A 12,707-nucleotide genomic window follows, 5' to 3' on the forward strand; every position below is an offset into this window, starting at 1 on the left:
CAGTAATATGTGTATGTTTAAGGAGATACATTCTAGTAGACATTTTTGCAACTGAAAACCAGCAAACAAACAAAACCCTTTCTGGCTTCAAGTCCAAGCCCACAGTGGAACATAGCTGTTATTTACCACAGCACTTAGCAATGCTGCAAAACAGTTTAGGAAGGCAGGTATGAAGAGAATGCTCTTCAGACTACAAAAACAACCCTGCTAGGTTAGCCCAAAGCTTAGCTGGTCTGGTATGCCTCTGAGAGTGACCAAAGCAGATGCCTAGGGAGGAATGTAAGGACAAGTAAGCATATCTGTTGTTTTCCCTAAGTACTTTTTTTTCCTGTTTCGTTGCTGGAGGACCCTCTGAAATAAGTAGATGTGGTTTCAGATTTACTCATCACCACTGAATGTTCTGCTTTGCTTTGAGCACATAAACTTTGAGACTCAAAGCAGTTTGGTGTCAGAAGTTTTCCACACCTTCACCATTTCATATGTGAATAACCGTGTTTGTTCTGAAATTGCCATGTGTGAGTGCAATGGCATGAAGTACTTACTGAAGTAAATACTGAAGCACAAAGTGATGGGGAATAGGACGGGCTGAAGGTCATGTTTCCTTCCATAGCCAATGAGAGACACAACAATTAAGAGTGAAAAGCAAAATACTTGTAGTTTAAGGGGCTAGTTCATCCTGCCATAGTTCCGTTTCAGATTTGAAGTGTCAGGTATTTGTTCTCCATTGCCTCACCTGTGTGCTGGTTCCTCTTCTAGAGTTGTTACTCATCATACACACAAAAAGTATAATCTGGAAAGTCATAAGTAATTAGCAGAAAGTTTATCTTCAAACTAGGAATGGCTGTGAGAAAGTAGTTATTGGTTATCTTGGCATCTTTATCTCTCACTGTAATTGCATTATACAAAGACTGCTGTGTGGAAACATTTTATTTAATTGTGATGTGTGAAAAAAATTGTTCACATCAAAAGTGGTTCATAAATTTTCTAGCATTTTCTTCTGCTAGACTTCAGTGTAGGATGAGCAAGAGGATCACAGATTGCAGGACATCTTCAGTACTTTCTATGTGATATGTAGCCTCCATGAGTAGCCTCAAAAGCATGTGATTCCTCCAAAGTTTTTATCCTTTTATTTAATGCTGAGGAGTTTGAGTGCTAGGGTAGAGGACAAATGGTATTTAGCAGTTAATTGAGTTTTACAACATGTTTCTAGTTGAAGGAGAAAAGATATTTATAAAGGGATTGGTAGGATTCATACTTGTTCGATTACATCTCAGGTGTGGTTTGTTTTGTAGGTGAAATGAGGCATGGCTAATCTGCAAATTCACCAGAAGCTTAGACAAGCAGAAGAGTTTTTAACATTTGTATAATATTTCAGGGAAAATTATTCTCCAAGAGAATACTTGCTTTACTACCAGGTAGATGATACCCAGTGGAACTAGATACACATTAGTAGGTTCATTTTCCTCTAATTTGCGGTGTATTACTGGTAGTTGTAAGATACGTAATAAGGAACTAGCAGTAGTGAAAGTAAGCTCTGTCTGCCATGTCAACAGGAGCAAAAAGGCAAACTGTTTTATAACAAGGAGACAAGACAAGACCTGTACACAACAAGTTGTCAATTGAGCAGTAAAACCACTTTCTGACAATATCTGTAAAGGATGTTTGTTTTCAAGTGATATATGGAAATTGATCTGAGTAATAAAGATATATGGTTGGCCAGCACTGTGCCTTCTCTGTTGTACACACCTTTGGGTCCTGGCTAAAGTTCTATACTGCCTTGTCTTTGTAATGACAATCCCAAAACTAACCAAAATGAAATCTTTTATTAATCTCATTATCTACCTGCTCTTTCCTTGAGGAGCTGGAACAAAATGGCTCTCACTTTGGTACAGTCCTTGTCCTTTATTCAAAATCCCAAGTGAACTTTAAAGGTATAGTGCCAGTGTGAAATACCAGCTCCTATGGGAAGCTGTTGTAGACACTTCTGTGCATGGCTCACAGTCTAGTCACTTTAACCTGCACATTTATAGATGCATAAAGCGAGGAAATTCTTCATGCTATATGTTGGCAGTTGTTTTCTTGATTTGATTTTTAGCTCAAAAGCATAACTGTAGTTCGACTGTATATAAAGAATAAGTAGTCCTGTAATCCTGCTTGTGCTGCATGATGTTGCAAAGTATATACTGCTAACATTTTTTAGTCACAATTTTGAATTTGTCTGTCTTGCCTGCATGATTTGGTGTGAAAAACATCTGACCTTTATTATCTAATGAAGATAAGGCTCATTTAGATGTCTCATTTAATCCTTGAGCAGATGGAAAGCAGAAAGAGTTTTCAGGATAAACAAATTACTGAGCTAACTTTGGTTAAATATTGGAACCTAATAGAAAGGACAGGGTATGAATGTACTGTAATTTGCAATTGGCTCTTCCCAGATGGTCTTCCCAGAGTCTTCAGCAAGTGCTTATGAGTTTCAGTAACCGTAAGGGTAATTACTGCATTGTACAGTTAATTTGTGTGACACAAATGCTCATTTCAGTGATATCCAGTGATTATTAAATTTCTGTGTGCAAGACTCAACACATCTGTGATCAGGTCCTTGCACTTTAACCTGCCAGAAGCCATGCATTGCTAAGTATTTTACATAAAACTTGAGAAGACAAAATTCTATTTGTAGTCTCTGTAGAGCAGAACAGAAATTGAAGTGACCTAGGAAAGAAAAAATAATTGTATTTTCTTACAGATGTTCACAGAGCATCTCAAATAGGTGGTAACAAAAGCTGTTTGTGTTCTAATCAGTAAAATAATAGTAAATAGTAAAAAATAACTTCAAAAATAGTTTTTTCACCAGGGGTTTTCTTAGCAAAGGGGACTTTAGTGTACACCCAGCACACCATTATCCTAATTTTCTGGGAAAAGGCTCAAAGTAAAGGTTTAAGTTAGTAACACAAATCAGACACTAAGATCTTGGCTGCATTTTAGGGGGTTGTATTAGTTTGAACATAACAGGTTTAACTAGAACAGGTTTGCACAAACAAAACATGAATGAAGGTGAAAATTAACACAAAAACTACAAGAGAATTTGCAACCTTAATTTGCAACTTTGGTTTGAGGAACAGGTTTCAATTTAAAAAAGTAAATGTTACAGTGTCAATGCACAGTGAGTGTATGGCAAAAGCGCCTGGTAAAGAGTATTTACTAAGTTAGTTTTAAAGGTTATTTTATTATTCTAGGTCTTTTAATTCACTAATAATGTAATATGTGATTTATGAAACTGATTCTGCAATTCCATATTTGCTTTTTTACCTTCAAATTATGTTTGACACAAGTATTTTTCCATTTCAGAGGCATTCTATAAGTGGACCAATCTCAGCTTCAAAACCCCTTGCTACGCTGACCGACAAAAGACCAAGCTATGCTGAAATACCTGTTCAAGGTATTTATCCAAATTCATTCCAACTTTGCTCTTAACAATGCTATTAATATTTATTTTATATTGTTTGTTATCTAAAACATCTTATTATATGCTTTTTAGTATCAAAATATTTTCATAGAATATCTCACATTCAAGTTATTATTTGTGTTTCATCATGCACAGTGGCATATCATAAAGATGCTTTTATGAATTTTCAACAAAGCCATGATTGCATGCTGATAACTCAGCATCATTCTGACAGTTTTTAATGTGTGCATAAACTGAAATCACTTGCAAAATCAAGATAAGGTGATTTCAGGGACATGTCTTGCAGCTGTCTTCCAGTTATTAAAAATACACACTTTGGGGTTACATTATGTATTGTGTGGTTGTGGGTTTTGTGTTTGGGTTTTCCTTCCACCAGGAATGAAACAAGGATGGTGGTTGGCATTGCATGTGAATAACGAAGTATGGACTTATTAAGTATTGAATCTTCACAAGTCAGATGAAAAATTGAAAGGAATTGAGTGTTGATTTATCTGTTTCCCAATATTTCCCTGTTCTGCAAACTTTGTTTTGTCTCTAATAACACTGTTCACAATGTGCTCTTCCTGTGAGAATGAATGGCTATCATCTGTTGGGTGCAGCTCTCTGATTTATGCCTGCTTTAGGGGTGGGTTTTTTTTGTGTAGATGTTTCTCAAGATAATCCCCATATGACTCCAGGCTGAATATTTCCTCTCAGTTTGGTATTCCTGGGGTCTGATGCTTTCTAAAGGGTTGGGTGTTTTGTTTTGGGTTTTTTTTCTTGTAGCACTTCATAATAGTCCGTATGTGCCAGATTTCCTTCTTGCTTTTGTTAAATGCATATTGAGGTTATTTGTACAATGCAGCTGGAGATTTAATTTTAGAAACTTGGATATTTTTAGGAATATTGAAATGCCTTTCCAAGAAGATAGTTTAGGGTTCTTTCACTGTTACAGAGTTCATGGGTAGATATCAACTTAGACAAAATGAGTGGTATGCTTTACATAGTAGCTGTGTTTCCATTATAGTCAGTTAATGCAGGAGCAGGACTGCATTCCAGTACACTTTGCCAGACAGAATTTCTGTTTACAGCAGTATATATTTTTGAAGCATCTTTGTATCAAGGTATTTGGTAGCTTTTTATGTCACATTCTCAACTACTGAATGGGGTTTCACTATTTTTTAATCCTCATTCTTCATTTTTATGAGGTTTTTTTGTATTTAGATTGCTGCCTTCCAAGTGTTCTTACATAGGAGTATGTAGACTTTTTGTTTACAATCTAAAGGTTTTATTTGAAGGAATAGTTCTTCAATAATAGGAAATAGCTTTGATTTAATGCTACAGAAATTAATTTTGTTATAGTTTGGTTTTACTTATTGGCAATAGGCAGAACTCATCTTTCCCTACAGTATTTCAAGGTATCTTTTAGACTCCAATGCTTGCAGGAAAAGAAGAAAAAAAAGGACATGATTCTATTTAACAAAATAAAAAACTCCAATATCCTCAAACCAACTTTCAACAAACCAAAAGGAAAAGAACCACATGGGGTACAATCCTCATTGGAATATTGGATATTTTTGGCCGTGTGTTAAATGGGGATTCCTTGCTCAGCCTTTTGGTTTAGCAATTAATTTTTCATAGACCAGGGCAAGTGGATTATTAAGAGGCCTTAGGGAAAAAAGATTAAGAAGGGATGTATTCATAGTGAGCTTCATTGGTAATGAGCAAATTTAGGCCTTCTCTTTCATACAGACATAATCAGTTGCTTTCAGTAAAGGAGCCAAGCTTGGGCACTGGTGGACAGTATTAATGACTCATACCTAAATGTCTTGAATTTAACTGGAGTCTTTGTTAATGCTGTTTTCTTCTTCTTTGTCTAGAACATTTGCTGAGAACATCCTCTACCAGCAGGCCAGCATCTTTGCCAAGAGTACCTGCTATGGAAAGTGCCAAATCTATTTCTGGTAATATCACGTTTTTTACATGAGTAGTAAAATTAGGAACTCTTATGTCAAAATATACTTGCAGATCTACTTTGTCAAGAGAGAGCTTTGGTCTTCAGACTATGAAGCTCTTGTCAAGAAAACTCTGAGTGTATGGAATAGCTTATTTTTCAGTGTTCAAGTTTTTATTGAAGTATTTGATGAAAGAAACTGAAGTCCACTGGTAAAATGTTGTTTTGCATCAGGTGGAACTGAAGAGAATTTTAATTGCTCATCTAGTGTACTTACTGTTGCATATACAGACATCCACCAACATACCAGATTTATACATGCATGTATGAATCGTGCATGTAACAGTTGACTTCTGTGTCATCTTTCTTTGTATTACAAACAGTTTAGGTGTACAAGGTATATGTGAGGAAAGAAACTGTTCCTGGCTGTTGCTTTTCTTTGATTGGATTATTTTTTAATTGAGTGAGGCAAAGCAGCATGTTTTCCTTCTCCAATTAGGCCATTCTGTTTTTATTTGTGGAAAGAATTATTGTCAATGGCTTAAAATAGGAGGGTTGTTCTTTCTAAGTAACAGATATATCATTCTACATTATCTAATGTATATAAATATTTTCCATATTACTTAGCGAAAATTGTACCCATTGCAGTGAATCACTTTAAAATAGTCTGTTTTGTGACTGGCAACATCCACTAATATCCTTCAGTATTAGAGTGGTTGCTGCACATTTGATGTTAACTTTGGGTTTTTAAAATACAGACTTGCTAATTAGAAGTTTATGTACAGTGTTAGTTTACTATCAAACTGGCATCTTGGTATCAGCAGTGACTTCTAAAAACAGATCTGTAAGATTTATAGCACAAATAGTGTGATACTGTGAAAGTGACACTTTTCAAGAAGTAGGCAGAAGTAACTGGAGAGAAATACTTTTTTAAAAACACCTATATTTGTGCAAATGGTTTCAAGAAGAAAATACATTTAAAATAATTTTGATTTGTCCTAAAAATGTGTCCAAAAAAAAAAGAAATCCACCCAAAAGTGTTTTTTCTCCATCTTCTTGTGCCTGGTATTAAAAAATTAATTACTTGCCCTAAGTCATTAGAAAATAAATTTCTCAGATACACACACATACATACATATATACACACACACATGTATATATGTGTGTATATATATATGTATATGGAGAATTGTATTTTTGATTTGGCCAAGTATAAACAGTGGTGACTATTCAGGTATAAAAGGCAAACCTCATACATTTAACTGGAAACTCTTCCATGTAAAAAAAATACAACCTTTCCAAAATCCATTTTGCAGAGTGTAAAGCTTGTGCTTTCATACAAAAGAAATCTTGTTCGTTCTTTGAAATGAAGCAAGCTCTGTAGAATGTGGCTGAGTAGCCTCAGGTCAATCTTTAATATGCTCATGAATGATGTTTAATTAATGTCCATAGAATCACATACATGCCAGTTCCTGATTAAAATGAAGTGGAAATAGTTCAGCTGTCCTCTCTCAACTGTTTTGCTTTGGGGTTACCTTTTTTTTTAACTAGTTGAAGCTCAGTAACACAAACACATGGAATAGAGAAAATCAAATAGTTTGGTGTTAAATTTCCTTCTTATTCATAAAAACCTTCAAATGGAATTAGCAATATTCCATTAAGATACATTCATCAGATTGTCTTTGCTTCAAGACAGTCTGATTGTTCAAGACAGGCCTGCTCATAAATGCTGGTAGCTCCATCTAAACCCTTGGTATTTCTGAAGTGGGAAGTACCCAGAAAGATGTTGAAGCATATTATTGGATATAGGTTTCTATGCACCATTTCTGAACTAACGCTTGTCAGAGAGTGAGAATATGCTTGAAAGTTTTAACATTTGCAAATGATAAATCTATGGGCATTTTCCCACTTAGTCTCTCGAAGAAGTAGTGAAGAAATCAAGCGGGATATCAGTGCACCTGATGGAGCATCTCCAGCATCTCTCATGGCAATGGGTACCACCTCACCACAACTGTCACTCTCATCTTCTCCTACAGCATCAGTCACCCCTACAACCAGAAGTCGAATAAGGTAAGAACTGCTTTTTGTGGTGCACTGAAATGTGTTAATTTCACAGCTATCTCTCTGCATAGATGTATATGATATTGGCATTAGGACTGCAGACTTTACTGCCATCCATGCAATAATGATCTTCAGTAATCTTTGAGAGCTTCAGAAGATGTTTTCTGCAGCTCAGTATATGTTTTAAAAATTAGACCAGAAGTTAGGCATTATAGAGCTTATGAGTTTAATAACAAAACTTTATGCTGCACTAGAAAACCAAGGTAAGTCGTGTCACTAAATAGCATCTTATCAGTTCAAAAATACCATGAGGCCAAATTCAAGAAATAAGCTTACAGCATGTTGAACAAATGTTTCAGAGTGGCATGAACCCAGGGGGACCACATGATAAACCTTACCTCTTGTAATCACAGCTGAAGACAGCAAGTAGCATGATTAGGTCTCAATTCCAGACACTCGAAACACTAATCTTCTAAATAGCCATGAGTTTATGAGGCTCTGGTTTATTTGTCTCAGAGATGAAGTCATAATGCAAGTCTAAGTAACAGATGGCCAGGCAACCCCCTTTCATTAATAAGATAAAAAGATATGTCTGTGATAAATTTAAAACTTTTCCTATCTGTAGTCTTATCAGTCAAAGGACTTCAAAGTATTTAAGCCTCCCTGTTATGCCAGTGACGTATGTAGTTAGCCCTGCTTCGTAGATAGAGAAACTGGCAGACAAAAGTTAAATTACTTTCTCAAGACCATTTCACACAGAGCTTCCTGACAAAGCTTGTGTGCAGCAGAAATATTAAACCCTTAATGTTCTGGGACATTTGCAATATGCAATAATTAGATTATACAATTGTAAAGTTATTTACAGCTCTGCGTGCTGTTGAAAATGATTTCCCTGAAATGAGCTGAGACATGTCTCAGTGCTGCTTTCTTTTCACTGGGCACAAATTGAATTGAGTTTGGGTCTGTGGCTACTTCGCCAGCAGCAATTAATCTTGTGTGCTAGCACCTAAATTTAGGCTGAGTACATCTATAAATGGAAAAAAAAAGACTAAACTACCTGTATATGACGCTGAACTTATAATGTATAAAACTGCGTTGATGGCAGTCTGCAGACTGTAGCAAATAGTGTGGTATTTCATGGCAAAATTGTACAGTTATAATTATGATATTGTTACTAAGCTGCTCAACATTGGCTGCCATCCTAAGCGCTGCAAGAAGCCTCAGCAGAGGAATCTGCAGCAGTGGGTGTGCAGTGATGCCCACACACTCTATGTAACCGTCCTTAGAATGTCTCTGCTGGACTTTTATGTGTTATGCGATCTTCTCTTTTTCTCCCCTACCTTTTTTGAAAGATGCTGTAAATTAAACAGTTATTGCAATAATTCACTAAAACAAATGTTTGCAGTTTACTGTTCCCTGTTCTACTTGAAATGTCATTGGCTCTTTGATTTGGAATACAGTTGACCTAATACACTAATGTCAAACTATTTCTCATTATCTCCATACAACTTACATTAATTTATTTTTCTCATCAGTGTTTTCATAACTGTGAGAACCTGATATAAACCATGTGCTCTTAGTGGAATTTGAGAACAGGCTGTACAGCTCCATCATGTCTAAACAGTACGTTTAGCATAAAGAGAGGGAGCTTTCAATTTAGGTTCTCCTATGTTGTCTCCAATCTCTGTTCTAAAGTTCTCATAGTGTTGGATAATCTTCATTGTAGATTGAATATGGGATCTCATTGTTTTTTTTTTTTTCAATCACCAATGAAAAAAATACACATCTGGGTTGTTGAAAAATATGCTGATTTAAGAACTGAAGTACAGAATTTCTTGAAGCATTATTCTAGCTGTGTGGTAGATATAGTAACCTATGCAGATAAGTTACTTCACATTTAAAATACACAATTAGCAACTTCCTTGTCATGTTAACTCTCTCTGAGATTAGCAGTTAGGTTTGAAGGCTCATACTGCTATCTTACATGCTGAAAGGCACTTACTGTTTCCTGTTTATTGTTCTGCTGTGCATATATTTTCATGGATGTTTCAAATGTTATCTCTAAGCAGCTTTGAGATGTTGCCATCTGTATTTCAGGGAAGAAAGTTAAACAAATTGCAATACATATACTTAAGATTAGTGCAGATTAGTGCCTTATAATGTTTTGTTGTATGTTGGTACATGTTATCTTCCTTTATGCATAGTAACAGATGCTGATAAATGGAACAGTCTCTGGTGTTCTGCTAGCAGCACACATGCATGAAGAACTCCACATTTCATGGATTGCTTTTTTTTCCCTAGCAGGACCCAGAGAATTGCTACCTCTAAATGTACAGCAGAGAATCCACTGAATAGACTATGTATTTCCACATCCCAGCTTTCTTTCCAGTCACCAAGTGGGTTGTAAAGAACAAAGGGTTGAAGATTTAAGAGTGAATGTGTATACTCTGTATATCCTTTTGGAAACAGTCAAAAGGAGTAGCATAGGGTATCATCTTTGTGGATATTGTGAGATTCTCACATCTGCATGGAGATGTTTAGAAGATGGCAGGAAGTCTTTGCAGTATGGATTCACTAATGGCTGTCTCATCTGAATTTTCCAAATGGAACTTATTGAAAATAAAGACAAATGCTGGCACACTTGATGCCCTGTAACTGAGTTTCATAGTGGTGTAATACCTAGTCTTTTTGTTAAAGACTGTTCAGTAGAGTATAGAAATACTGAATCACGTGACTAGGCCACTACAAAAGTATTATTTTTTATAATATGTATTTTTTAATATAAGCACTTATTTCTGAAGCCTGATAAAGAGATGCTTGTATTGTAAGATTCATGTTAAAAATTGCCAAATCAGATATGATTGTTCTTTTCTTCCCCAGTTTTTCCTTAGAGAAAAAATTACTTAAGATAGCTTGACAGACTAGAAGTGAAATGAGTTGATAGCTTTTATTGTGCTGGGATAGCAAATGGCAGATCAGCCTAGTCAGATCTCTCTCCTCTTCTTGGAGAACTCCAAATCCCAGGCAAATGTTCTGTTAATAACACTATGCTGCTAATAATGCAAACTTGTTTCAAGGTGACATTTGTAGTCAGCCATAATATGCAAAAGAGATAGCATCAGTTTATTCTCTTTCTAAAGACAAAATAAAGTCATTTGAGTTAGCTTAATGGCTCAAGCTGGATCTTACTATTTTGTGAGATTTATTTTCTGGACTCTTAGAAAAAATATCATTGGGGTTGAAACACCTGGGAAAAATTTTTAAAGGAAAAAGAAACATAATTTGTTAGAGTATTACACCAAAATAACTCTCAGGTCTGCAGGTATTCTTGTGTATTCTGTATTTCAGTCAGTAATGTACTCTGCTACTTTCACTGTGACAGTAATTTGTCCTTTTTTTAAAAGCTTTTAGAATCTATATTTCTGTTGCAAAAGATAGGGTACAAGCTCTAAGTTGCACTTCTGCCTTGTTTCTAGGGAAGAGAGGAAAGATCCTTTGTCTGCCCTAGCAAGGGAATATGGAGGATCCAAGAGAAACGCCTTGCTGAAGTGGTGCCAGAAAAAAACAGAAGGGTATCAGGTAACTGTAGAGCTGTTTAATGTAGCATACTTGTAGCTGCAACACATTAGAATCTGCCAGTAGCATAAAACTGGCTGCTCCACAGTTGACTGCATAGATTGCAATGGCACTGGTATGTACTGTACTCTCTTGGAACACATGCTACGAGTCCTAACCTAACTAACATTAATAGCTCTTTAGTCACTTTGCTCCAAGTTGATAATAGCTTTTTTCTTAAGGAGGCAGCTGACCTCTTACTGAGGAACTTTAAACCAGCCTTTTACAGATTGCACTTTTCAATCTATAACTGAACCTTTAGTAACTCAAGGTTTATTTTAATGTTTCCCACATGCAGTTAGAGTACCACTGCTTGGATTTCACAGATATTTTTTTTTACAGCTTGGGGTTTTTTTGAGTCTTTCGGCGTGCTCCCATTTAGCCTCTATTTAGGGACAGTTTGTTTCCTGATGGTTTCATTGTTGTGCATTTTGAACTTGGCTTTCTACTGTAGTTATCAGAAGCCAAAAGAGCGACCAAGATAACTATCCAGAGTTCTCCCGATTACATTATTTTTTCAAAAGAATAGTGGCTTCAGCAAACTAAACCAGGATGTTAATAGTCTGACCATGATGTATTTGTTTGGTTAACTTGTATTGAAAGTGTTTGGAGTTCCCAACACAATCCTCAGTTTAAGAACTTTACTCTTTCCATGACTTGAGACTCACAATGCATGAGGAAGTGGAAAGCCACATAACAGGATGATCGCCCATCCATAGGAAAAGTCGTCTTTCAGTACAATGGACAGGCTTGTGATATAAGCCCTCCCCCCTCTTCCTGTGGCACGTCTAGTTCTAAACTGTGCTATTTCTGAGGATAAGCTTTGTGGAAAGAGCCTTTCTCCTTCCCCACATTTTAAAAAAGGCAGGATGTTATATTTCTTTATAAATTCTCTAAAACTAAATGCAAAAATATTTTTCCCATATTGTCTTGAAACGAAAGATGACTTTGACAGCTTCCTTATCTCTAAAAGAAAGTATTCGAAACTTTTCATTCTGTAGTTGTGTGTACATGCAAGAGCATGCTTTTGTTTCTATAGATCGCTGTTTCTAACTACTTGAGTTTTACAAACACTTTTAATAGACAAATAGGTTTTGAGGCTTACTTTACTTGCTTCAACAGCTGCGATATGGTTCTCTGCTTGTGTTGCTACTGAGAAACTACAGCATGCAGCATCTGTAGAAGCCAGTGCAGGCCTTCTTTTGAAAGAGTAAGATAATATCAGCAGGTTATATGAAGTTAATTTTTGGAGGAGAATGTTGTTTTTTCATTTCTGTGTTGTACTGAATTTGATTATTTTCAGCATCCCCTGAAATTCAGTTCTGGCTGAAGACCACGTTAGTGGTGTTCGAATGTTTCAAACATTTCCAGCATTACATTCTTTGTGAATAGTGCTTATCCAGCTTTCTGGCATCTCAGTAATATCATTGATACCAGATAAGGATTAACTTTTCCTTTTTTTAATTGAAGCTTCACTTAACTTTAATTTTATTTTAAAACTACATGGTTTCAAACCCAACAAGCAGTGAGCAAGCATCAGAATAATTAATATCTCCCCTCTTCATTCAATGCTATTTAAGGTACTCAAGCTCTCTTCCTCCTTCCCTGTCACCCAGATATTGACAAGGGTACCTT

The 12,707-nt window shown here is 35.9% G+C and overlaps 1 protein-coding gene across 4 annotated transcripts in view; it reads left to right on the forward strand.

Moving 5' to 3' along the window:
- Positions 1 to 12,707, forward strand: part of SPECC1L (sperm antigen with calponin homology and coiled-coil domains 1 like) — a 68,789-nt gene that overhangs the window by 37,469 nt on the left and 18,613 nt on the right. For all 4 annotated transcript variants that reach the window (XR_004080391.2, XM_034068086.1, XM_005147786.4 and 1 more), the window contains exons 10-13: positions 3,346 to 3,436; positions 5,323 to 5,406; positions 7,310 to 7,466; positions 10,934 to 11,036. Coding sequence is in view for 3 of the 4 variants with exons in the window: in XM_034068086.1 (XP_033923977.1) it covers positions 3,346 to 3,436; positions 5,323 to 5,406; positions 7,310 to 7,466; positions 10,934 to 11,036 (435 nt within the window). In the remaining variant the exon portion in view is untranslated. The remainder of the gene's footprint in view (positions 1 to 3,345; positions 3,437 to 5,322; positions 5,407 to 7,309; positions 7,467 to 10,933; positions 11,037 to 12,707) is intronic.

Source organism: Melopsittacus undulatus, chromosome 12, assembly GCF_012275295.1.
Source record: "Melopsittacus undulatus isolate bMelUnd1 chromosome 12, bMelUnd1.mat.Z, whole genome shotgun sequence".
Taxonomy (NCBI): domain Eukaryota; kingdom Metazoa; phylum Chordata; class Aves; order Psittaciformes; family Psittaculidae; genus Melopsittacus; species Melopsittacus undulatus.